This window comes from Nicotiana sylvestris, chromosome 12 (assembly GCF_000393655.2).
Source record: "Nicotiana sylvestris chromosome 12, ASM39365v2, whole genome shotgun sequence".
Taxonomy (NCBI): domain Eukaryota; kingdom Viridiplantae; phylum Streptophyta; class Magnoliopsida; order Solanales; family Solanaceae; genus Nicotiana; species Nicotiana sylvestris.
The window spans coordinates 108,922,184-108,949,977 of NC_091068.1; the positions used below are offsets into that span (position 1 = coordinate 108,922,184).

Genomic DNA, 27,794 nt, shown 5'->3' on the forward strand with positions numbered 1-27,794 from the left:
CGCCTCGATTTGTGTGCGCAATCCGGGCGCGTAGCCGGAAAGCTTAAACGTGAAATCTTGTGAAAATTTCTAAGTTTTTACCCCGAAATGAATAAGTTTGACTCCGGTCAATATTTTAGGTAAACGGATCCGGACCCGTGATTTGACAATCCCGGAGGGTCCGTAGGAAAATATGGGACATGGGCGTATTCCCGGAATCGAATTCCGAGGTCCCCAGCCCGAGTTATGAATTTTTAAGTGAAATTGTTCTCTGAAAATGTTTAAAGAAAAGTGAAATGAAAATTGATGTGAAAGTAATGGTATCGGGCCCGTATTTTAGTTCCGGCACCCGGTACAGGTTTTATATATGTTTTAAATCACTCCTGTAAAGTTTGGTCAAAAAACGGACGTCGTTTGACATGATCCGGACCCAAATTGGGAAAAATGATGTTTAAAAGGAAATCTGAGAAATTTCATGGATCTTGAGGCTCAATTCGATGTTCATGACGTTATATTGGTGATGTGATCACACGAATATGTTCGTAGGGTGTTTTGAGGTAGTGTGCATGCTTGGTTTAGAGTTTCAAGGGCTCGGTGAGTTTCTAGTAGGTTCCGGGATGCCTTAGGCTTAAAAAGATCAGATGTTGCAGGTTCAGAAAAATATTGCAGGCCTCTGAACCCTTTGTGCGGCCCGCGAGGAAACGCGTGCGGCCGCGGTCGCCTTTGCACGGTCCGCGGTGGGTGCTGCGCGGCCGCGGTCGGCCTTGCGCGGTCCGCGGTTGTGACTTCGGAGGGGTATAAATACACGTGAATTTAAGTTATTTTACACTTTTCAAAACCCCAAAACATAAGAGGCGATTTTCCAAACAACTTTTCTTCTCCAAAACGATTGGTAAGTGATTTCTAACTTATTTTCTTCACTTCTTAATATCTTTTAACATGATTTCAACTTCAAATCAAAGATTTTCATGGGGAAATTGAGTGATTTGGGTAGAACCTAGGTTTCTCAAAAAAAATTGGGGATTTGGACCTCAATTTGAGGTCTGATTTCAAAACAAACCATATATTTGAATTTGTGGGGGAATGTGTAATCGGGTTTTGGTCCGAACCTCGGGTTTCGACCACGTGGGCCCGGAGGTAATTTTTGACTTTTGGGTAAGACTTTTGAAAACTCATTTTCATGCATTGGGGTTGATTCATTTAGCATTTATTAATATGATTAAGTAACTTATGACTAGATTCGAGCGGATTGGTGGTGGAATCAAGAGGTAAAGCTATAATTGAGACTTGAGTGGTGTTCAAGACATCGAGGTAAGTGTTTGGTTTAACCCTAGCTTGAGGGATTAGGAGTTGGGTCATATTTTCCACTTGCTTCTTGTTGAGTACATCGTATAGGCATGGTGACGAGTATCTATACGTTGGTGTCAAGTATGACCGTGGGTCTTAACTTGAAAATTGTTGTGTTTTTGAATGACACCTTGTATACTTTAATTAATGATCCTCTATGATTAAGTATTTCCATTAAATGAACTGAGTACTAGTAACGTGAGATTGGTTATAGCTGATTCTCCCTTGCCGGGATGACTATTTCGATATCATTGTTCCCTTGCCGGGAAGTTATTATATTACTTATGTCCCCCTTGCCAGGAAGTTATTATATTACTTATGCTCCCTTGCCGGATTTCTTGTGATTGTGTGGTGAATTGAAATGGGAGTGGGTGGTACGCCTATCACAAGATATTATGAAATGGGAGCGGGTGGTATGCCTATCACAAGATATTATGAAATGGGAGCCGGTGGTACGCCTACCACAAGATATTATGAAATGGGAGCGGGTGGTACGCCTACCACGAGATATTATAAAATAGGAGTGGGTGGTACGCCTACCACAAGATATAATAAAATGGGAGCGGGTGGTACGCCTACCACGAGATAGAATGAAATGGGAGCGGGTGGTACGCCTACCACGAGATATGAGAAATGGGATCGGGTTGCACGCCTGCAACAAGAGGAAACTGAAAGTGAAAGTTGCCTTTATTTTCTTCATTTGTGATAGAAGTTATAGTGCTAGCTTCCTTATTATTCCCTGTTATTCCTTTTAACTGCTATCCCCGAAGCATGTTCCCCTTCCCCAGCTTTAACTGCTTATTAGTTGTTTACTTTTCCGCCATATATTATATAACTGTATAGGTTTATCTGGAGTCTGGTCCTAGCCTCGTCACTACCTCGCCGGGGTTAGGCCAGACACTTACCAGCACATGGGGCCGGTTGTGCTGATACTACGCTTTGTGCTCTTTTGCACAGATCCAGGTTTTGGACAGCAGCAGAAGCGCGGGAGCCAACCTTCAGTCCAGTGAGACACTGAGGTAGCCTTGCAGGCGTTCGCAGGCCCGGCGTCTCCTCTATCTTTTATTTCTGTATGTTATCTCATATATTTGAGACAAACAGTTTATATTTCTTTCAAACGGTTGTATTTAGCACTCTTAGAAGTTCGTGAGTAATGTGACACCAGTTCTTGGGTAGAGGCATATGTTGATTCTCGCATTATTGTTCAGTTTTCTTTAAACTTAAGTCTTCCGCCTATTTATTTAATTCCGTTGCTTTCATGCTATCGCTGATAATTGTTAAAAGAAGTAATTGTTAATGAAGTAAGCAGTTAAGGATTGACTTGCCTAGCTCTCATTAGTAGGTGCCATCACGACTCCCGAGGGTGAAAAATCCGGGTCGTGACAATCATATACTAACAAGTCAAAATTTGATCAAACCTTTCAAATTTTAAGCTTCAAATTGAGAACTGTTCTTCCAAATTCATTTCGATTCCCCCTGAAAACCAAAAACGATGATTTATATGTCATAATACATCACACGGGGCTAGTCGTGCCCGAGAATGACGAGCGAAGTGTAAAAGCTCAAAATGGTCGGTCGGGTCGTTACATTCCTTTCTATAAGCTCGTTTTTTCCTCACCAAATGTTTTTATTGTTCGACGTTTCCGCACATAAAATTCCGTCTTAAATGTGATGAACTCATTATTTAAAACCTAAGGAAAAACACCCAAATTAGATTACATAGATCTTACTTTCTTTGGCGTCTTGTTTTCTTTCATACTTTTCCAAGAAGCCCTTTTTGGCACTAGAATAAAGGTTTGATTACATTTAAAAACTTAGTTACTCAAATGCTTATAAGAAAAGTCATCGAAGAATATAAATTCTATTACAATAATCCAACCACACTCAAATTTGAACATTTGCCAAAAGATATAATTTCTTTTTTTAGAATAAATAGATAAAAAGTATTTTTCCGATCTAACTCAATCAAAAAAACTAACTCGCAAGGTTGAATATTGTTCAAGGACATATAAAGAGACAATAATTCATTCCTCCACCAATGTAGAACACTTAGTACTCCTTCACACATCCATGACAGAATATTTACGACACAAATAACATAATAATGAACCGAATATTAATTAAATCAAAAATATGAATATGTATTATTCTAATATGATAGAGTTAGCCTCGAAACTAACCCTAGTCAACAAACAACACGTACGCCATGTTAAGATTGCTTAAGGCACCATAAGAAAATAATAATTCATTCTCCTCACTAATACATTTAACAAAGACAAAACAAAAACAAATTGCTATTTAAGCCAAATACCATCGTTCTTAGAAGCTTTTTAGTCTTAGTAAACCCTTGAGACACTTTAAAAGACCTCCGGAAGCTAAGATAAAATTCTGAAAGGTAAGAAATATCCAGACTTCTTTTTTACTTTTTTGAAAAACGCCACCTTATTTTCCACGAAAATCACAAAATAGTGCAATTGTCGGTCATCCCCAGCTCGCCGCCACGTGTCTCCCTGCAACGTGTCAGCTTTTCATATGTTACCTCATACACATTTTTTGTACAAACAATTCACAATAGCAAAGCTTCTCTATAACAGCATAAACATAACTATTTCCCCTTCCCCTAATTTACCCTTTTATTTTCCCTAATTTCCAAACGTATCCCTTCCCCCAATCGAAAACCCAACCAAACAACACTCTCGATCAGAACTCATCCTTCTTTCTAAAAACTCAGTTTCTTCATTTAGCCCCCCCCCACCCCCTCACCCCTACCCACCCCTACTAGGGCAATTTTTTTTCCATAGTTGATCGGACGGTCAGTCGTTATCCTCAAGCATGACCATGCTGAATCCTCAACCGTTGGATGTGAGTCTTCCCTACATTACTTCGTTAAATTCACTGTTACTATCGATAGAAATGTCTATTTATATGCCTTTTTCTTGGTCAAATTTGTTAATTGTTCGCATGTTCAAGTGATGTCAAAAGTTGTCTCGCATTGAATAGGTTTGTGATCAGCTAGGGTTTTTGTTATGGCAAGGTAGGGTTTAGGGACTAAATTGTCTTTCATTGGTTCGTAAATTGAGCTGCGTTGTTGTGAATGGAGAAAAAAAAGTAGTGTTTTTGATTCAAAGGACTGGGTTAGGGTTTTACTAGATCATGCTCCTGACTTGCTTTTATGTTTATTTGTTTTGCATTTATGATGCATGCAGTCTTTCTTATTTTTGGATTGGTTATATGTACTGACAATGTAAATTTATCTTACACTATCAGTGTAGTTTAACCTGTTATAGCATGTAACTTACTATTTAGTCTAGGTTATTAATCAATGCTTATTAAATAGAGTTACCTGCAACTGGATAGACATAGTTAACCCGGTACCTATGCTGGTGGGAGGTAACAGGTACACCGTGGAATTAGTCGAGGTGCGTACAAGCTGGCCCGTACACCACGGTTATAAAAAAAGAAATAGAGTTACCACATTTAGTCATTGACTAATTCACTAGGTAATCCTCAATAAATGCTTACTTGGATTGGGGCACAGGGGCGGATGTAGTGTGGTAATGACGGGTTCAATCGAACCCATAACTTTCAACGCGGAGTAGAAATGTATATGTAAAAACTTGTTAAAATTGCAAAAATAGTAGATATGAACCCATCACTTTAAAAATATAATGGGTTATATATTAAAACTTTAAAAGTTGAACCCATAGAGTTGATATCCCGTTTTATTTTAGTTTTAATAAAGGTGCGTAGCGCATCTTGCGCGCACCTCAATTAATCACTTGGAAATCTGCTATAGCCCACAAGTTGGTCCCTGGTAGACCTGCCCTGCTTAGATTGGGGCAGATGAGCTCACAGTGTTGCATCTTATTTTTTATTTTATTTTATTTGATTATGTTGTTGTTGCGGCAAGTTTTTCCTTGTCTTGAATAATCAACTGGCAATCTGATAGCGCCTACAAGCATATGTGTCAGGTGAACCTGTCCGACAAGGTTGGTACGGATGGGCGCACATGGGTGCAAGTGTCTTTGTTTTAGCAATCTCTGAAATTACTCTTTTTTTGGGAATAATTCAGCAGCAGGAAGAAGAGGAGATGCTTGTGCCACATTCTGACTTAGTTGAAGGTCCTCAGCCCTTAGTTGAAGGGCCTCAGCCCATGGAAGGTTGTTCCTCTTTTAACTGTTGCTATTTGAGTTCCTTTTCTGTTTTAGAGGAGTTTAGGTTGGTAATTGATCAGTCTTATGCTTGTCTTGGATCTTGTTGTAACGTTTTGATGTGATCATATGGTGAATTTGATTAATAGTGGCACCTGCTGAGAATGCTAGTACGGGGGAGAGTCAAGCCGTAGATGAGCCACAGGCATCCCGGTTTACTTGGACAATTGACAATTTCTCTCGGTTATCTGTGAAGAAGCTATATTCCGAGGCTTTTGTTGTTGGTAGTTATAAATGGTAAGTGGCATTTATTGCTTAAATTGGTGGTTTACTTTAATAATTTTTTTTTTAGATTGGGTTATAATTGGCCTATGACTGGCATTGGTTTGTAGGCGAGTGCTTATATTTCCAAAAGGAAACAACGTGGATTGTTTGTCAATGTATTTAGATGTGGCAGATTCATCTACATTGCCATATGGGTGGAACAGATATGCCCAGTTCAGCTTAGCTGTTGTAAATCAAATAAACCCCAAATATTCAGTGAAAAAAGGTACTTTCTTGTCCTGTTTCGGTGCACCTAAAGCTTGAATCCAAATTTCATCCGTACGATTGGGATGTCAGATTTTATTTTTTCCTTCATTGCCTTTTCACGTGTCTTGGAATATTCTCATTTCTCCCTCCGTCGAAGTACACTTAATGAAACTTCCTTTAGGGAAAAAAGAAGAAGTAGTGTCTTACCTTTCCTGACGTTGACTCATCCTTTGCGTGTCTTTTTGTTTGTAAATTGTATGCCTATTTTGATTTTTTCTTTTCCATTACCTTACCTTTCTTAGTGTCGTAAAAATCAATATCTTTTCATTTTAAAGTTTTTGCTTAAGAGCTTGCAGACTTATGGCGCATAATAAAAGCTTCACCATCCTTTTGTCTGTTAAGGGTTTCATACCAATCTATCATGTGAATATTTGTTTCGCCCTTTTGATCTTTTACATTTTAAATTCCACCGGATGGTAGTAACCATTTCTTCTGGAAATGTGTCATTTCAAGAATGCATATACTGTGGTTGCACCTTGGCTCAATCTTACAGCATAATGAATATAGAGGATTTATATCGCCCACCACAGCTAACTTGGAATTGAGCTGAGTTTGATTGAATAAGTAAAGTTAGAGACTTTATTTATTGTCCCACCGAAGGTGTGTCCACCTTCGTTTCAATCTTTTAACCTACGAGTCAAAAACCTGCAAAATCAGAAACAGCCAATCAGCCGTTCAAATTATCTCATCAGAATTGGCGTAATCAGATCATTATATATTATCAGGTCATCTTCACTTTTGGAGTTCATTCTTTTTTCTTGTCAAAAGCAGTTCATAAAGAAACACACTGAGCAGAATGTGAAGTCCTGCATTTCATGAATTTTAGTTTTCTTCTTCTTTTCACGTTGCTCTTTTTGTGTGGAGTGGGTGAACCTTAGCTGTAATAAATTAAACGCTAAAAAAGCTTCAGACTAATAATGGACGCAAGATGTAAAAAGAAATGGGAGTCTATTTGAACCTTTTCTGCCACACAAGGATAGGAGTACAACCATATGTCTGTCCTTTTTTTTTGGGTTTTGTGGGGAGGGGGATAAGTAATCTTTTAAAAAAAAAATGCTTGCACTAAACCAGTGCGGCAAGTTTCTTTTTTATAGGGTTGACGATATCATCTTCATTTGCTGAATTAATGCTTAACTACAATTGGAAAAGGATTCTTGTATATCTCTCTGCACCATCTTGGTTTGATAATAATAAATGAAGTTTAATTTATTCGAAAAAGGACGGTCAAACAGCCAAGCAAAAGAATAGTATACTGAGATAAGATGGAAGAGAGACATTAATTGAAAGGTATGGTAAATCTTTACCTATTTATTGCAATAAACATATGGAAAATTTATTTGAACCTATTGAATAGGAGAAAAATTGGCAACTTCATTACTCCAGGCTGCTCCAAATTCCTGAATGAGGCTTCCTAAACTGTTTTTACGCTTGCTGTTAACAGTCTAGGAATTAGGAAACTTATCCCATAAAGACAAAATCATAACAACAACTACATCTCAATCCCAAACAAGTTAGGGTCAGCGAAAAGGAAAAACCAAATACAACAATAACAACAACATACCCAGTGTATTGGATTAGTGATCTGCAGGTTTGTTAGAAAATTGACTTGATTGTGAGTTACAGAACTGAATGGCTCTCAGGGAGCCTGAGATGCCAATTAATGATGAACAATATGTGTTTGTCTCATACTGGCATGGATTTGAATTGTTTTTTGGTTGCAGAGACGCAACACCAGTTTAACCAAAGAGAGAGTGACTGGGGCTTCACATCTTTCATGCTTCTAAGTGATCTTTATGACCCCAATAAGGGATATCTTGTAAATGATAAAGTTGTTATTGAAGCCGATGTTGCTGTACGAAAGGTCATTGATTACTGGACATATGACTCAAAGAAGGAGACAGGATATGTTGGGCTTAAGAATCAGGGAGCTACTTGTTACATGAACTCTCTCCTACAAACCTTGTACCATATCCCCTACTTTAGAAAGGTTAGCATATGTTCTAGTTTTTTATGATGCAAGTTTTTTAGTAAGTATATTTGTTTTATTGGTTCTAGAATGCAATATCCTCATTTTGGGTTGTTGGCCCCCCCAGGCTGTGTATCACATGCCAACTACAGAGAATGACATGCCATCGGGGAGCATCCCGTTGGCTCTGCAAAGTTTATTTTATAAGCTCCAATATAGTGATACCAGTGTGGCGACAAAAGAATTGACAAAATCTTTTGGATGGGACACATATGATTCATTCATGCAGCATGATGTGCAAGAACTAAACAGAGTGTTGTGTGAAAAGCTTGAAGACAAGATGAAGGTATGATTACAAAATGACTAATTGCAAATTTTGATGATCTTATTGGATCTTCTAATGATGTTTTTGTCCAGGGTACGGTTGTGGAAGGGACAATTCAAAAGTTATTTGAGGGGCACCATATGAATTACATAGAATGTATCAATGTGGACTTCAAATCAACGAGAAAAGAGTCATTTTATGGTATCTGCTTATCCTCAGATTTGTCCCTTGAATCCTTAATGCCTGCTCATGGACTTATTTTTTTAATAAACTTCTGCAGATCTTCAACTCGACGTCAAAGGCTGTCGCGATGTTTATGCCTCTTTTGACAAATATGTTGAAGTTGAACGTCTAGAAGGCGATAATAAGTACCATGCTGAAGAACATGGTTTGCAGGTTCAACACTCTTATCAATGAACAATAAATTGATGGGCCTTTGTTGTGGTTACATGTCCTCATTTATAACAATAAAGAATCAAAAAGTTTTCAATTATTTTTATGCTCCGTATAGAAACTGAAAAAAGATCTACTTGTCACAATCATTTTTTTTATAACCGTCGTGTCCGGGCTAGGTTGCACGCACCTTGACTCATTCTTGGGTTGCTACCTCCCACCAGCATAGGTACCTCTGTCCACCAAGGCTTGGACAGGTGGAAAAAAATCACCTAGTTTTTTTGCCTCTGCTGATCATTTGTAATGTTTCCACAACAATGGAAATAAGAAGCTTGAAATTGGATAGTGCGAGTCCAAATTGGTTAGAATAGGAGCTTGGGATTCACTAGTATCTCTCTAAAACATTAGACCATCCATATTCTTGTGAAAATGCAACAAGAATATTAATCTTTTTAACTGAATATGTTTTTTTTTTCTCTCAGAAGGTCCATCCACATGATGGAGGAGTATCTTCTCAACTGAATAGGCATATAATTTGGAGCCTAATTCAGCCTTTCTGTTTTTCCGCTTCCTATGTTTTTTGGGGCGGACGGTGTTGGTAGTTCTCCGATGTAAATTAAAAATTCCAAATAGATGAGGGATAGTAGGAGGTACCACTAAGGGGGACCTAATGGATGAATCAAACGTCTTATTTGGATTTGTATTTTGTGGGGTCTTGGGGCTAGATTGGTGCTAAGAATGCCATTATGCAGGAAGTCGGAAGACACATGAAATACCCTACCAGCATGTTGAATTTAAAGAACTTGCTACTTGAACTCATAAAGCTAAATAGTAGAGAATGTCACAAAGGACTTCCTTAAGCCAGCAACTGACTCTTATTTGTTGCCTTTTTTTTTTCTTCTGTTGTGAATATGGAGTGCTGTGTTGATTTCAGGATGCAAAAAAAGGTGTACTATTTATTGACTTCCCTCCAGTTCTCCAGCTTCAGCTAAAAAGATTTGAATATGATTTCATGCGAGATACAATGGTTAAGGTTAGTACTAGTTTCTTCTTTCTCAGCTTGCTATATGATTTGATCTGTAATATTAGGTTTTGGGTTGATTCATAATTTCTCTTTCTAAAATGGTGTTATTTCCCGTATTTGGTTCAAGCAAATACGTTTGGCATATGAAATAGAGCATACCTTTTGTCACTGCTGGCTCACATAGCTTTTTGGATTGTTCCATGGTTCCCTTCCTAGAGTGAGTGTTATTTGCTGTTTGCGGGTCCGAACATAAATGTTCGGCAAAAGAAGTGTATTACTTCAATATCCTACTACCTTATCCGAAATAATGGGGCAATGAAAAGAAACTTGAAAGTGAACCTGTTAAAACAAACTAGAATAAAGGAAAAGCCCAAGGTTGAAAGTTTGTGATCATCATTTTCTAGAAGCGTAGGACCATATAGTATTTTCTTTAAAGGTGCTATTTGGTAGTTGGAATATTTTCAGTGGAAGGTTTTCCAATTTTTATGAACTTGTTTGTTGAATTGTGGGCAGAATTTTTGTCTTTTTTAACAGAAGCTTTTCCATCAGAGAAAAGAAACAGTGGGGCACGATTTATTCTTCACTGCGGCTCCTCTGCCACTATCGGATAATACGGTTGAATTGTCTCCTAAAAAATGGTCCTGTTACTGATTATTAACTTTGTTACCAACCACAACCATCATGACCCCCAAATCTTCCGTCGTCCTACTATCAGATGCTGCAAATGTTTGTCTATTTAATCTGAACATCAGAAAATGATTAACTGTAGTTTTATAACGGTCTCTTACAAGTAATATATTCCTTGAAATGTAGTTTACATGTTCTTCTAATATATTATTGATGGTATTGAATCCCATATTGTAGTGTTCAGATGCTCACGTGTTACAATCTTGCTTCTATGTTGCAGATAAATGACCGTTATGAATTTCCTCTAGAACTTGACCTTGATAGGGAGAATGGCAAATATTTGTCTCCTGATGCAGATAGGAGCGTCCGGAATCTCTACACACTTCATAGGTAAGTTTAACTCTCTTTTCTATGTGTATGTGCGGACAAACACACTAGTACGCAATTGCGAAGACTTTTTGTTTTGACTTCTTTGCCTAATCAGTTGGGTATGAAATAAGTCAGTCTTTTTTTTTTTGATAAGTAAAGGTATTTTATTCACATTAAATCAAAAGGTAAGTTGGTGCAACTTAAGCCTTTTGATTACATCTCTAAGATACAGGACAAATCATCATTGCTTTCTGATTAATTTGCATCCTTTTTATTATACAAAAATAGAACAAGTTTGTCAAATATCTGTGCTTTAAGCTATGCACTGCTCTTACCTCCCTCAAAGCATCTCCTATTTCTTTCTGTCTATATATACCACATGATGCACGGGTAAGCAGTATCCCAAAACTTCATTACTTCTTTATGGACTTTCAACCTCTCAATGGGAAAAGACATTCACGATTGATGTCGGCCTTAATCATTCTATTCCAAAAAGAACAGAGAACACATTCGATGCCTCTTTTGCTACCTCACTTTGCATAAGGTTATTCGCCAAGTTTTTACCTTTTTCAAGCTTGAAGCATTTATAACTTACCACTCTTCCATTACTCGACATAAGGAAGTGTAGGAAACTTTACTGTGAAGCTACTGCATTTTCCCCCTACTCGGTATCCTGGTCCAAAATACCCTTGTTACACGGAGCAAAGCTGACTTACTACTGCTAATTCCCAGTCCTCAATCCCAACTATGACTTTGCTCTGGTTGTCCCATAATCTAGTTGGCTAGGACTGTGTGCAAAGTATTCGTCTTAACTCAACTATGCTTTATACACATCTATTTTTTCTGATGTGTTTCTTTTGCTCTTTATAAACCATATGTACCATGAAAACCTTTTTGTAGTTACTGAGACTTTTTTTCACACTTGCTTTCATTCTCTTATGTTGTATTTGCTTAAGATTTTACAATGAATTGTATGTCACTATTCTTTGTGCTGTTTCCTTTTGTTCATTAGTGATATGATATTCTGAACCATTGGCTAGCCTAGATGCTTAGCATTATCTTTTATTTTTATGCTAAGAGTATCGCCTTGCCCTTTTCTTAATGCAGTGTGTTGGTTCATAGTGGTGGTGTGCATGGTGGACACTATTATGCTTTCATCAGGCCAACACTATCAGATCAATGGTATGCACTGTCTCTGTAAAATATTTTCTTCCTCTGTCTCTTTCTTCTAATAATCCAAGATGTTCACGAACATGCACCCGAACACCGTGTTCACACATGCTTTTATGTGTGATGTATATAAACATGTACTTCAAGCATGTTGAGACTGGCAAAGAATCTAAATATACTTGGATTTTATTAGCTTCAAGTTTTGGAATTCTCTTCGTAATATTCTACGTCAGGTCTCTGATGTCATCTTTCTCTTTGTTTTTTTAGGGGTGGGGGGTGGGGTGGGGGATGGGCACTTGTATCTACATATATAATTTTCCCGTAGGATCACAGAGCGGTAACAAAAAAATTCTGTATCTATCATATGTCATTCAGATAAACTGAAAAGTTAATCTTTGTGATTGGGCTCTGATTGGATGTGATTATTTGGTTCTATGCTAGGTATAAGTTTGATGATGAACGGGTGACAAAAGAAGACTTGAAGAGGGCTCTAGAGGAACAATATGGTGGAGAGGAGGAGGTATATGTCGCTAATAGCAGGTCTAAATTGTGTCTTGTGGTGTCATGCTTTGATTTGGACTTACTTTTGCTTTAACAGTTGCCACAGACAAATCCTGGCTTCAATAACACTCCCTTTAAGTTTACAAAATACTCCAACGCGTACATGCTTGTTTATATACGTGAGAGTGACAAGGATAAAATAATTTGTGATGTCGGTGAGAAAGACATTGCGGAACACCTAAGGGTATGTTTTCAAAAATTCTCCAGGCAAGAAATAGATTTTGTGCACCTGTTACTCAGTTTGCCCGTGATAAATTCTATTTTTTTGTTTCATTTCAGATAAGGTTGAAGAAAGAACAAGAAGAGAAGGAGGACAAGAGACGATACAAAGCACAGGCCCACCTTTATACAATTATCAAGGTAATTTTCAAATGGATGTGTCAGATAATAAGTTTTCTCTCCTTGAATATGTTGTGTTGATCGACTCGTGTATGTGTGTATGTAGGTTGCACGTGATGAGGATCTTAGGGAGCAGATAGGAAAGGAGATATATTTTGATCTTGTTGATCATGACAAAGTTCGTAGCTTTCGAATTCAGAAACAGATGCCTTTTAACCTTTTCAAGGTACTATTCACTTTCTATAATTATTGTTGCTTAGTTTAGACCTATGTTGCTTGATATTTTTAAAATGCCGTCTCGTGTGTGTTGGATCCTCCAAAAGCTATGCATTTTTGAGGATTCGACACAAGTGCGCTGAGATCTTTGGAGGATCCAAGTAACATAGGTTTGGACTCAAGTAGCACATCACTTCCCAATAACTTTAGTTGTGTGGACCTCTTTGTTTCTGTTGTTTGATCCTTGTTAATAACCTTTATTCAATCAAGCAAGGATGGAAATGTTATCTGTGGAATTGAATCAGAATCAGGAGGCTGAGATTTGTTCTCAAGGATGACCTTTTTGGCCTTCTCCCGTCTATACAATCAATGAGTTACTAATTTCTATTTGTGGTGCCTGTTCATATCTTTGGCATGTTTATGTGGTAGTCCTATTTCGTGGATATTCTCGCTTGTGTTTGACCAAACTACCCGTTGCTACAGGAGGAAGTTGCAAAAGAATTGGGTCTCCCAGTTCAATTCCAGCGTTTCTGGATTTGGGCAAAGCGGCAAAATCACACATATCGGCCCAATCGCCCATTAACTCCGCAGGAGGAACTACAAACCGTGAGTCCTTTTATCTTTCTCATACCCATTCTGAGTTTTTTGCAATTTGTTATGGCAGTATTTACCTGTTCCGGGAAATAATACATGTTCATAGTTTCAATCATGTTTTTGCATTGGTAATGTTTGTGCATAATTTCTGAGTCTGTTGGATTCAAGCCTCTGCTGTTGAGGGCACGGAGAACTTTTTTGTTAACTTCATCTAAGCTAGAAGGTGGTTTTTTTCTTTTGTAGAATCAGTGTGCACCGTAAGGAGATGATAATTTGTTGCAGTCTTGTGTTTCATTCTTTGGAAAAGATAGTTAATTAGAATAAGTTTGTGGATATCTATTATCTCTTCTTGGGTGGTGTAGGGTTTTCATGTTTTTGAATTTCAAACTTTTTAAAAAACTGGTCTACAAAACGAACATAGCACAACATCCTAGAAATAGAAGGATTCGATCTTGTGGTTGAAGAAAATTAGATCTAGTGTACCAAGAAAAAAACGAACTTGATTGTCATAGTTAATTTAGAAGTAAGGCCATAGTGATCCTTATGAAATTCTAAGGCCATATAATGACTACGGAAAGCTTATGCTTCTTCTTTCTTGGTAATTCCTCTCCTCGCTGTAAAGAAGTAGGGGAAGAGTGGGCTGACTGAATAGATTATAAGCAAGATTCAGCACTGGCTGTTATTCTCCATCGTCATAAAGAAAAACATGTGAGTCCTCTGAGAACTCCACTACCATTCTCACTGTATTAAAAATATCAATGAAGGAGAAATATTCAATTCTATTACCGGGAAATCAAATGGTGGAGGATTCATAAGGCAACTTGCTTTAGTATTCAGTTTCTCCAAATTTCCTAAGCAGAGCTTCTTGTTTGATTCGTTTATGATCCTTGCAAAGAACTGATACGGTAGGCGTTGGAATACTATTTTTCCAAGTTTATTCATCCATGTAAAATTATTCTTAGTTTAGGTTATCTAAGTTGCTCCGACACGGTAGTTTAGGTGCCGCACCCGTGACGACACGACACTAGTATGGGTGTGGGATCCGCACCGGATCTGGTCAAACAATTTTGGGTACTTTGACCACAACGGACAAAAAAATTCGAGACGAGATACAATTTGATTCCCGAAATCAGAACTAAAACTAGGGTAAATTTGGAGAAAATAACATACCTTATCTAGGAAATCAATCCTTTACTTATCTGCAACTTGAGAATAAAAAAGAAATCCACACTTTACAAGCTATCCGTAAGTATTTCACAAATTTTCTCATAATTTAGAGATATTTTCATATTTTTTGTTTTTTTGAACTATCTTATGATAAATGGACTTTGGGCCTAACTCAACTCAAAAGCTAGCTTATGAGGTGAGTATTGCCCAAGACCATATAAGGAGACCAAGGACCTCAAATCCCACCGATGTGGGACAACTCAACACCTCCCCTCACGCCCAGGTCTGCAAACTGGAGCGTGGACAACATAAATGGGGGCTCAATATCGGCAACAATAATTGGGATGAGCCCGGCTCTGATACCATGATAAATGGACCTTGGACCTAACTCAACTCCAAACGCTAGCATATGAGGTGAGGATTGCCCAAGACCATATAAGGAGACCAATGACCTCAAATCCCACCGATGTGGGACAACTCGACATTTTTAGCCGGATCCCTGCACATGTATCCGTACTAGGATCCGTATCCCCGAATCTTAGAATTTACATCTCGAAGGATCCGACCTCTAGATTCGCACCCGTGTCGGATACCCGCACTCGTGTCCGAGCAACTTAGTAGGTTATACAATGGCATTTCATTTGTTGTGTAGTTATCTCTTATCTTGTCAAACTAATAAGAAATCATGGACATGCAAATGTTGGTTTCTTAAAATGTTTGCACTAACTAATGTATTATCATCTTTACAAAATTTTGATTGCCAACAACTGAATGTCTTAGCTTTATGATTCTAGAATTGTATTGTTGTACCTTTAAATGTCATTTTACTGCATACATTCTCTTCTGCCTATCCAACAAAAATACTTTGCCTTGTTTTGCTTCTATGATTCTTCATAATAATTGCATAATTCCACGCTTTTAGCTTTTCTTAAACGATGTATACTGTTGTTTGAAGACAACTATCTGTATGTGCAGGTTGGTCAGTTAAGGGAAGTTTCTAACAAGACCAACAATGCTGAGTTAAAATTATTTTTGGAAGTGGACCTTGGCCTGGTACCTTTAAATTTCCTTGGATTACTTTCCTTTATTGACAAGTGTTTTTTTGCCTTAGATTCTACTGTACTTTACCTTTTAACTCATGCAATATTTCAGGATCTCGTTCCTAGTCCTCCACCTGACAAAAGTAAAGATGATATACTCCTTTTCTTTAAGCTTTATGATCCTGAGAAAGAAGAGCTTCAGTAAGTCTTTTGCTCTTAAAGGAACCTCATGTTAGAAATATTTTGGCATGTGACAAGGTCTTTTTTTTTTTTTTGAAGATTTTTATGACAAGGTCTAATGACAAGATTTATTCCCTTTTTGCATTTCCAGATATGTTGGTAGGCTTTTTGTGAAGAGTACTAGTAAGCCAATTGAAATACTTCCAAAACTGAATGAATTGGCTGGATTTGCTCCTGACCAAGAAATTGACCTTTTTGAGGTGTGTTACTGTTGCCTTCTCTCTGTTATTGATACAGTTATCGATCTTATTGACGTGGCATGAGAATGTCTTTTTCCTTTACAGGAAATAAAATTTGAACCTTCTGTCATGTGTGAAAGACTAGATAGAAAGGCTTCATTTCGATTTAGCCAGGTTTTTGTCTTCTGTTTTCCCCACCCAGTTGCTGAAAGCTCATATCTTCTCAGGTGTAGATTTTCTTTGCTGACTGACTGAATTTTTATAGATTGAAGATGGTGACATTATATGCTTTCAAAAGAAAGCTTTGCCTGAAGTTGAAGAACAAGTCCGATTTCCGGATGTTCCTTCATATCTGGAATATGTAAAAAATCGCCAGGTGAATCCCCATACTGCTCCAGTTTTCGCTAAGCTGTTGATGCTCTTTATGTTGAAGTTAATTCTTATCCCTTATTTTTTGGTTTATGATCCTCTATGGTGGTGCCAAAGGAAATAAGTTTCAAAACTCCCCTGGGTTTTTGCCTTGACTAGTTGCATCATTTTTGTTACTGTATATGTGACATCTTTCTCGCCTTAATTTATGTTTTATGCTTGCGTACACCGTACAACTGGCTCTTTATGTTTTACTTTCTCCATTTTGATTCCTTAAATCTGAGTTCGTTGTTTACAGATTGTCCACTTTCGAGCACTGGAGAAACCGAAGGAGGATGATTTCTGTCTAGAGTTGTAAGTTTATTTGTATCTTATCTTTTGATTTATTGCAAAGCATTTGCTTACATCTATAACTATTTGTTTTTGTAAAATTACAGAGCAAAAAGTGATACATATGATGATGTAGTGGAGAGAGTGGCGCAACGGCTTGGTGTGGATGATCCCTCCAAAATTAGGCTTACTCCACACAACTGCTACTCTCAGCAACCCAAGCCTAACCCCATCAAATATCGGTCTGTGGATCATTTGGTAGACATGCTAATCCATTACAATCAGGTTTGTTAACATGAACTGACTTTATCTTGGGAGCACATGGTGACGTTTAACGCTTTACTCATCATAGCAGTGGACAGTAGTATATACTATTTTGGTAGGATCTAATGTGGCAATGGACTAACCACAGGATCTAATGTGGCAATGGACTAACCACATCTCATTTTTTTTTGGGTGGATGATAGATTTCTGATATACTTTATTACGAAGTTCTGGACATTCCTCTGCCAGAATTACAATGTCTGAAGACGCTCAAAGTTGCTTTTCATCATTCTACGAAGGATGAGGTGTGTCTAGTATGGCAAAATCATTTGAATCAAATCAAATTATTACTTTTCCTCATTACATTTTTTTCATTGCTTTCAGGTTGAAATTTTGAATGTAAGATTGCCTAAGCAGAGTACCGTGGGGGATGTTCTTAATGAAATCAAATCAAAGGTATAGATAGGTGTAGCAACCTGAATTGCAATATTGAGTCTATGAAAGGAAGTGATGTACTTTCAAGGTTTTGCACCTCTCAAGTACAAAGAATAGAGAAAAACAAAAGCACCCCGCTAAAGTTTTTCACAAAACTAGCGAAAGCGTTCTTCAAACTCACGTTAGAAGAATGTAAGATGGAAAGAAACCTCACCCGCACGTTCCTCAATCCCGCAAGATTGCAAGAAACGTTGAATAAATGAAGAAGAATGAAATAAAAGATCAATCACGTTTTTGAAGCAAAAACTTAGAAAAACTAATCACCAACCTTTATTTTCAGCATATTGAGCCCTTTTAATAGGGCTTACAATGAGTAAAATTGATAAGGTTAAGAAAAACTAATCCTAATTAAACTAGAATAAGAATAAGGCTAAGAAAACCTATCCTAACTAAAATAGGAAAAAGAATTCTAGTAAGAATGAGATACCAACTAACAATCCTAGTTTGACTACAACTACAAATATAATCCTACTAAAACAAGAATTAAATTACTAGGAAATAAGAAATAACAAATCCTAATCTCTAAGGAAAAGAAATCCTAATCTTGGATGGATTCTTCGCTTATTGAATTTCTTGGATTTTTAGCATTCTTGATCTTGCATCATTCTCCCCTGGTTGAAAAAGACTCATCCTCGAGTCTAACAACTTCCGTAGATGGCACAAAATTTGCTATAGTAAGAATGGAGACCCACGACGGGAAAAAAAGGGGGACCCAATGCTCACCAGGTTTTAAGTTACATTTTGCTAGTTTATCATAGAGCTTCTTCACGTTGTAAGCAAACTTAGCATGTGGTCGAACTAAATCCTCACTTTCTAAGTTTCAACTTTCTACCAAGTCTTTTCCATGTAATCTTTCTATGTTGACTCTCAAACTTCAACTTATGATATGAAGTTATTGATGTTGGAACTTCATGAAACTTAACCAACTCTATGTCTAACTTTGAATTAAGCATAGAGATCAACGTTTTTCTTGAGGCTGCATCAATTGCTATGCTTGTACACTAACAGTCACTTTGATGATGGTGATAAATATTTATGAGGTGAACACATCTTATTTCTCCAATATACCTCAAACTCTCCATTATCCACTCCTTAGGTAATCCTTCCTCTTGTTCATGTATGTTTTTATGGACTTTAGGATTAACGCAATATGCTGACTTGTTTGGGATGATTGAGTCAACAATCAAGTCAATATTGTTTTGAGCATCTCTGAAAGGCGAAAAGTCAACTACACCCATGGCTGGATAATCCAATGGATCGTCATAAAACTTTGGTGGTAATTCCTCAAGTTTTGGATCCAATGCATGTTCCTCGTCTCTTTGATATTGGTAGTCATCAGCTTTGTGCTCTTCAATCCCTTGATTACCAGAATAATTATCATATTGGGCATGGTGCCTTGGTACCTTTGCGCCTTGGTCAGCTTCAACCTCTTCAGCTTGCTCAATATATCTTGTTCTTTGAAGTTACATTGGTGGATATCGAAGTGGTAGACGTGGCAGTAGCACTGGTATATTATATGGTGATGGAGGTGGTCGTGTTGGTGGAGGTAGCAGGCGTTGTGATAGATTTGGTGGCTGATTTTGAAACACCAAACATTCAACCAATTTAGTCAGATTCTCCATTGATTCCTTCAAGTCATCTAGCTGCACTTTAATTTCTTCGTTGTCTCGTTCAAGGATTCTAGTTCTTAATTTATGAACTCTTAATTGAAGATCCATTGAAGAAAATCCCGAACTTGGTATTTTGTTGTTTGGTGACACAATGAACAAGGTAGCAAATCAAGAATTCGGATTTGGAACTTGCGCTCTGATACCAAATTGATGTACTTTCAAAGTTTTGCACCTCTCAAGTACAAAGAATAGAGAAAAATAAAAGCACCCCGCTAAAGTTTTTCACAAAACTAGCGAAAACGTTCTTCAAACTCATGTTAGAAGAATGTAAGATGGAAAGAAACCTCACCCGCACGTTCCTCAATCCTGCAAGATTGCAAGAAGCGTTAGAATAAAGGAAGAAGAATGAAATAAAAGATCAATCACGTTTTTGAAGCAAAAACTTAAAAAAACTAATCACCAACCTTTATTTTCAGCATATTGAGCCCTTTAAATAGACCTTACAATGAGTAAAATTGATAATGTTAAGGAAAACTAATCCTAATTAAACTAGAATAAGAATAAGACAGAAAACCTGTCCTAACTAAAATAGGAAAAAGAATTCTAGTAAGAATGAGATACCAACTAACAATCCTAGTTTGACTAGAACTACAAATATAATCCTACTAAAACAAAAATTAAATTACTAGGAAATAAGAAATAACAAATCCTAATCTTTAAGGAAAAGAAATCCTAATCTTGGATGGATTCTTCGCTTCTTGAATTTCTTGGATTTTTAGCATTGTTGATCTTGCATAAGGAAGAAAGCAATTTTTTGCACCCAGCAGGAAAAAAGCAGTTTCCTAATGTGGTTGATTTCTTATGTCTTGATGATTATGTATTTTAGGTACTTTATGCATTGCTGAATGTCGTTTGATGGATTCAGGTTCTGTGGAGAACATGTAGGAAAAGGATACAGTCTTGTCTAACTCGTGTTATTTATTTACCTTAATAATTGAAGAGTTGAACAGTCAACCTACCCCAACTTGTTTGGGATCGAGCCATAGTATTAGTAATAATTGAAGAGTTGGTATTTGCATTCATTTCCTACACTACGCCAGTGTGTGTTTTTCTGCTACTTTGGTTAGTACCTTTTCCCTCAATCAGATTGTCATATTTCAGTTCTCAAGGGTCAGATTGACAGTATTTTATGCTAGATTGGCAATGGTCAAATTGTCTATTGAAAATAACATGTCTTTTAAAATAACATTTAGAGATTTAGAAGTGACATGAGAAGTACAAGTTTGCAACTTTTGCTTTTCAATTTGTTTGACCATAATTGAGTATGTGAAAGTTCACTATTTTTTACATGTGGGGGTTGGCAATCTTTTTGTGAATTTGTTTCACTTTGGAAGACGGCAATCTTTCTTTTTTTAGGCGACGGGAGTACTCTCTTTCCCATCAGATTATCTTATTTAAAGCCATTAATAAAGGATTTCCCGTGAATGTGCACCCTAATGTTTTTCATCTGTGTATATATTACGAAGAAAATCTTTCTACATGCATTTTTTTGAGGACATTTGCCTCCCTGTCTTCTCCCTGCATCCTATCTACAAAGGAAAAAGGAAAAGATCATGCGGAGCTTGACTGGCAATACGAGATTTAGATCTGTCATGTATATTGTGCAACCAATATTATATGTCTAATGGTGGCTTCTGTTTAATGATGGCTTCTGTTTCTGGTATGAGAATATAACTACTGGCATATGGTTGCTGCAACAGGTAGAGTTGTCCCATCCAAATGCAGAGCTTAGATTACTCGAAGTCTTCTATCACAAGATTTATAAGGTGAGTAGTCCTAATATAAGTCCAATACTTTTATCTTTTATTATGTTTGTGCTGACATTTTAGTTTGATAGCAAAATGGCCTTTCAAGACTAGCACTGCTAGCTTATATGTTCTTTTTGTCTGTCTATCTAATGCATTCTTTCGTTATTGCTAATCTGCCAGATCTTTCCGCTCACTGAAAAGATTGAGAATATAAATGACCAGTATTGGACATTGCGGGCAGAGGAGGTTAGTTCTCTAGGTGTTGTCTGGCTGGTTTCTTCTTCTCTCTTCCTCATCTCCTTTTGGTCTTTTTACCTCTTTTTTTTCAACAACAAAATAAAAAAAAACTGGTGAGGTTTTGAAAGTTTAAGCAGAAATTTGAATAAATATTCCATTCCTCCCCCACCCTCTTTCAAAATGGATAATCTAGGGTCTGGGTTTTAATTTGATTGCTATGCTTTGCTGTGTCAGCTTTAATTGTTAGGCCTTCTGTTCCACCGACCTCTCTGCTTTAGACAGTTCAATCTGGGCAATTAATGATGATATTTATGGCATATTGTCTACTTGCTTACTACTGTATCTATTTTATTTTAATTTTTTTGCAGATACCAGAGGGGGAGAAAAATCTTGGTCCCCATGATCGTCTAATTCATGTTTACCATTTCACGAAAGAGACTCCACAAAATCAAATGGTATTACATATCGGCTTGTTTGATGTTACTGATACACTGTTGCATCTGATGTTTACTAAGATGTTACTGATACACTGCTGCATCTGATGTTGAAATTAGTAACTGGATTGGTTTTCTACAGCAAGTGCAGAATTTTGGAGAACCTTTCTTTCTGGTCATCCATGAAGGTGAAACTTTAGCGGAGATTAAAGTGCGCATTCAAAAGAAATTGCAGGTTCCAGATGAGGAGTTTTCTAAGGTACAGTGCGTGAGCACAAAGCTTTTGCTGCAGATGGAATATGCTTGCATACTTATAGCATGGTGGTTTAATTTTGAAAGCCCTATGACTGACTTGGGGGTTGACTCTACTCTTTTGATGGCTAGTGGAAATTTGCATTTTTATCATTGGGGCGCCCGGAATACCTTCAGGATTCGGACATTGTATCCAGCCGCTTTCAGGTAGTGTATTGATGTTATCTTGTATTTTCTTCCTCCCCTTGGATTTCATTGTCAACTTCCGTATAAGTGTTTGGGTCAGCTTTAGTTATGTTTTCTTTGTTTCCAAATTCTGTCCATGCTGAAAATGCTTATATTCCTGTTGCAGAGGAGAGATGTTTATGGTGCTTGGGAGCAGTACCTTGGATTGGAACATGCAGATAATACATCTAAGAGGCCATATGTTAGTCAGGTAAATTCTCTAGGTCTTATGGCTTCTGCATAACTCCAAGATACTAGGAGTTACCTTTTGGTTACCGGATTAAACATGTGAGTAACTCAATTGTACAATCTTAATTTTGGCTCCTCTTAAAGGGCTGTTAACTCTTATAGTTATTGATCTGAGCGGAACATATTCTTTTGTTAGCCATTATATATATATATATATATATACCCCTCTCATACTAATATTTTACTTGGGCTAATGAAACAGGCACATACAGTTTGACAAATGTCACAAATCTCTCTTTGAAAATAGCCCGTAAAAATTTACTGGTTGAAACAATTTTCTTTTTAGAATGTACTGGTTGAAACAATTTAAGTCTCCCATTGTAGCACATTTAATAAATTATATATGCAAGGAAGCTGAATGGAAATCATTGACATGTCTTTCTTGTTCTGAATTTTTTTCTTCTGGATAAGTTCGTCGTTCCGATTCATGCAGGAAATATGGAATGGCAATAGAAAAAGAGAATGAGGATTTTTGAAGTGGGAAAAACAGATATAGCAACTTCTCTTGTTATCCAAACACCCTAAAGCATTATACAGTATAAAGCCTAATTGTTGGGAAATGCACTTGTCTCTCATTATTTGTATAATAAGGGTTTAGGTTTATAATGTCCTGGTCCATTCCGTGCATTGCCTTAAGGTCTTGGGGTTAAATGTTCAGATTCTTTCACATGGTATCAAAGCCAGGCCTATTCTTATGGTTTACCCAAAGTTGTGCCTCATGTTGCCTGGGCGTGCAGAGGGAGCGAATGAGATGTTCTCTTTTTATATGGTTTTACGCAATCCTCACCTCATGAGCTAGTTCTAGGGTTGAGTGAGGCCCGGAATCCATTTTCTTGGTATTAGAACCCAAACTTTGGTGAGTTCGTTTTCACAATCGCATGCTCTCTCTTCATCTTCTATTGCGCTGGGCTCTCTCTCTTAGGTCAGCCTATGAAGCTACTATGGGCGCCTCTCTTTCTATCTTTCACACACAAAATGCATTCCATTGAGTTTCTAATGTTTGTTCCAGGCCCACTGCTTGTTGCGCCTAATCTGTTTCCCTCTGCTCTAAGCCCGCTACTATTGAGCCTCTTCTCTCTTTATTTTAAGAGAACAAAAATAACAAAGAAGGGGTAAAATTATCTTCAGTTAACGTGTAAACCCTAGAACTAGGTTATACGTGCGGGAAGGCGTTAGTAAATATACTTTTCCCTCATTTGTTGTTTAAGGGTTTCCAATGGATTGTATCATGTCTTGAGGCACTCTACAGATTGCTCTAAGGTTTTGTGGAGGCTTAGATCTTTACTCTAATTTCAATTAGGTACTCTATTTGCATAAAAAATAGGTGCAATAGGTTGACTTCCATGTGGTGGATTAAGGATATATTTTTATGTTTGAGCTTGGCATAGTAGTATTTAAATAATAATAATTGAAATTTGGGAAGTTTGAGGACTTTAATGGGCAATTGTCATGTCAGGGTTATAATAATCTAAAATGTACTAATATAGTAGTTTAAAATTTTCAAAGGGAAAGCTCGGCTAAAGGACAAGCGAATTGGGAAGGACAACTGAATGATTTAGGCTATTAAATCAGTACAAAGGGCTTGTCAGAAAAAACAAAAAATAGTACAAAGGGACTAATCACTTTTGACTAGAATTAGTTTGCCTTAATCAGTACAAAGGGACTAATCACTCTTCACAATGCCATAAAGTACGTAGTGTCAGTTAGATGAAACAGGTTATGCTCTTATAATCTACAAAGCCTGATTTATATTAATTTACTTTCGTTATTGCATGCTTTTAGCTTTTGACAAACTGTTAGGGCCAAGTTAAGATTTACCGTCTTTACTGTAGTTCTGGCGACTAGATTGTGACCTAGATCTTGCTATGTGATAAGGTATTCAGGTCGTAGATCAATTATTATAATAATAATAATAATAATAATAATAATAATAATAATAATAATAATAATAATAATAATAATAAATTCAGTTAATAGTTGCAGACAATGGTTTAATTTCTCTAGTGCTATACCTTCTCTTTTGGGGGGTGCAGTCAGATACTATTAGATATGGCTGACGTTGCCATTTTTCACAATGATATTAATTCAATTAGTGGTTTGCATGTGTAGTACCAAAAAACATCAGTTTAATAGTTGCGGAAGGACTTAATATTACTGGTGTGCTGGACCTTCCCTTTGAGCAGCTTGTTGCCTTATAATGTGGTCATTTTATGTTAGAAGGACCTCTATTAGTTAGTTCATTATGCTTTAATATTTCACTCTGAATTTTGCAGAACCGCCACACCTTTGAAAAGCCAGTCAAGATATACAATTGAATAGGGTCTGTTGATACTCCAGCAGGGCTTTGGTTGTACAGTGTACACCCCTCACGAGCTAGAAGGGATATGTAAAAGAGTTGTGAGCTATGGCAGGATGATAAGTAGAATGAAGAGAAGAGATTAGCATGAATATTATTTTCCTCCTGGTAATTTGGTCAGACTGCAGGCTATTATTCTTCCTTTTAGTTTGGTTTGGGTAAGGGAGGTTTGTATTTTGCTCTTTAGTTTAGTTAGGATGTGCGCTGCAGTTTCTGCCCTCGCCTTCAGCTATTACTCTGCTGAGGGTTGGGTCTTTTTGACATTATCTTCTGCATATAAGATTTTGGTTGAAGGGATGTATAGTTGATATAGTTGGGTGCATTGACTTGCATTATCTGCATTTTATTTTACAGAATTTTCCCAGTCCTCAGTTTGGTTGTATGTAATGTCATACTTGTGAGGGATGGGCTTGTAAAATCTCCCTATAGTATTGGTATATGTTTCTTTGCTTCATTTCTCCGTGTTTGTTTTGCTGTTATGTTAGTTTAGTTTGGCCGAAACTGAGAAAACCGCGCACTCAAGTATGTGAATTTTTCATTTGTTGGCTATCTTTTCGCTTCTTTTGTTAATGAATGAAGGCCCGCTGGACTGGTAGAAGTGTTAATTCACTGCATTTATTTCAGTGTTGTCATAGGTACGCTTAAATCGTGCTCGTCCTGAAGCGAAGCTCAAAATATGTTGAGCTCTTCGCCTCGCTTTGTGGGCGCTTCAATATCGCATGAAGGCTCTAAGATATATTTTTCCTTGCCAATGAGTGTAACCTTTAAAAGGCAACACTAAATAATTGATATTTCCTTTTATCGTAATTTTTTTTCAATTTCTTTCTTGAGTTGGTCTTTTTTCATTAAAGCCCAAACTTTATTTGCACTTTGCGCTTAAGCCCCAACGGATCTTAGAGTTTTTTTGCGCTTTGATAACACTGATTTATTTTACCGAGTTATTTCATCTAAACAACTATATGTAGAAACAATTATTGCTTAAACTGATGATGCCTTAGTTCTCATCTTTCTTGATGGCAGACGATGATGATATATTAGCCCATCACGGGATTGAGATGTTTCACAGGAAAATCTTTAAAATTGATTGTGATAGTAAGTCAATTTTAGAGAATCAACTAATGACTTATTTGGGATCTATGGGTAGAGAGATAGTTCAAGATAACACTAGTTCTTTCTCTTGTTGAATAAGCTTAGATATTCTTCAATAGTTTTCTCCAACACACCGTAATTTTATTTAGTCAGGAATCTACTAATTAAGGTTAAATAATTGCCAAACAAGCTTAGCTGTGGAATTATTGCAATGATATCATGGTGTACACATAAACACTGTATCTTGGCAATTGCACCTTTTCTTGTTTGTACTGTGGGAATATTCTTTCATTTTTCAATTTATTGCTGTTCTCAACCGTTAAAAAGCTAAAGTTCGTACAGCATACTTTTGAAAAGATCAATGCTTCACCTCTTTGAAGCTAAATTGACAACAAATCAGACTAGAGAAATGTGACTTAAAGTAAATCACACAACGAGTCCGAAACTTTTTTAATCATTTTTTGGACAAAAAATACTTTTGTACTACTTAAAAAAAAGTTATATAAATAAGTAAAACGCAGTATTATACTGCGAATTACTTTAACGAAAATTTTGCCGTTAAAGTAATTCGCAGTATAGTACTGCATTTTTGTTTAATTTTTTTTTTTGTAAATCAGTACTATACTGCGTTTTACTAAGATGCTGGGCCCAGCCCCTTCTTCTTCCTTGGACCACTGAACCGAAGGAAACCAAAAACCTTCGATTCTGCTGCGCACCCCCCCCACCCCCCGTCAAACTTCAAAATTTTTTTTGGGCCCCACCCGTCACCTAAAGAGCAAGGAGTGTAGGTCCCACATACAAGACAAGCTTTGGATTCCTTCTTTTGGGTGCAAAAATTCGATTTCAATCAAATTTAAAAAACTTAAATCGAGGTATTTCAATTTTGTTTATGTCTAAACTCGTATAGTACATGCATATTTGTATTGTTTAATGTGTTTCCATGTTAATTTGTGTTATGTTTGTGTTTAAATTTGTATCTTATTTATACCCGGATTGATTTATTAGCTTTGGTACAAAAAATTATTAAAATTTGATAGTACGAAAATTTTGCCGTTAAAGTAATTCGCAGTATAGTACTGCATTTTTGTTTAAATTGTAAATCAGTACTATACTGCGTTTTACTAAGATGCTGGGCCCAACCCCTTCTTCTTCCTTGGACCACTGAACCGAAGGAAACCAAAAACCTTCGATTCTGCTGCGCACCCCCCCCACCCCCGTCAAACTTCAAAAATTTTTTTGGGCCCCACCCGTCACCTAAAGAGCAAGGAGTGTAGGTCCCACATACAAGACAAGCTTTGGATTCCTTCTTTCGGGTGCAAAAATTCGATTTCAATCAAATTTAAAAAACTTAGATCGAGGTATTTCAATTTTGTTTATGTCGAAACTCGTATAGTACATGCATATTTGTATTGTTTAATGTGTTTCCATGTTAATTTGTGTTATGTTTGTGTTTAAATTTGTATCTTATTTATACCCGGATTGATTTATTAGCTTTGGTACAAAAAATTATTAAAATTTGATAAATTATTTGTATTGTTAAAAAATTAATATTATTTATTTTGTTTGTTGTTCATATTTGTATTTTATGTTAGTTGTTTTTATATGTAATAGTGACCTTTTAGCGTAGTAAAATAAATAGCCTTTTAGCGTAGTAAAATATAGAGCCTGTTAGTGTTGTAAAATATAGAGCCTTTTAGCGTAGTAAAATGTAGAGCCTTTTAACGTAGAGTCTATGTAGTTTAAGTATGTAGTAACTGCAAACTCTATCCAATTACACTTTACAAAATTAATTATTTAA

At 36.9% G+C, this 27,794-nt stretch overlaps 1 protein-coding gene across 3 annotated transcripts; it reads left to right on the forward strand.

The window, feature by feature from the left end:
* The first annotated feature begins 3,984 nt into the window (after nucleotides 1-3,984).
* LOC104246813 (ubiquitin C-terminal hydrolase 12-like) lies at nucleotides 3,985-25,361 on the forward strand. 3 transcript variants are annotated; one of them, XM_009802699.2, is made up of 32 exons: nucleotides 3,985-4,188; nucleotides 5,399-5,486; nucleotides 5,627-5,774; nucleotides 5,870-6,027; nucleotides 7,790-8,055; nucleotides 8,162-8,380; nucleotides 8,452-8,560; nucleotides 8,640-8,755; nucleotides 9,687-9,785; nucleotides 10,684-10,793; nucleotides 11,880-11,954; nucleotides 12,384-12,462; nucleotides 12,541-12,687; nucleotides 12,783-12,863; nucleotides 12,949-13,068; nucleotides 13,542-13,664; nucleotides 15,795-15,872; nucleotides 15,972-16,060; nucleotides 16,191-16,299; nucleotides 16,384-16,452; nucleotides 16,544-16,654; nucleotides 16,946-17,001; nucleotides 17,085-17,262; nucleotides 17,445-17,546; nucleotides 17,626-17,697; nucleotides 21,107-21,172; nucleotides 21,335-21,400; nucleotides 21,760-21,846; nucleotides 21,968-22,084; nucleotides 22,210-22,284; nucleotides 22,430-22,513; nucleotides 24,825-25,361. In XM_009802699.2, the coding sequence occupies exons 1-32, from the start codon at nucleotides 4,159-4,161 to the stop codon at nucleotides 24,864-24,866; spliced, it is 3,369 nt and encodes a 1,122-aa protein (XP_009801001.1). In that variant the 5' UTR covers nucleotides 3,985-4,158; the 3' UTR covers nucleotides 24,867-25,361. The 3 variants fall into 3 exon arrangements, with proteins under 3 accessions (XP_009801001.1, XP_009801009.1, XP_070021713.1); XM_009802707.2 differs by having other exon boundaries at nucleotides 5,402-5,486; XM_070165612.1 differs by lacking the exon at nucleotides 3,985-4,188 and having other exon boundaries at nucleotides 5,321-5,486.
* The last annotated feature ends 2,433 nt before the right edge of the window (nucleotides 25,362-27,794 follow it).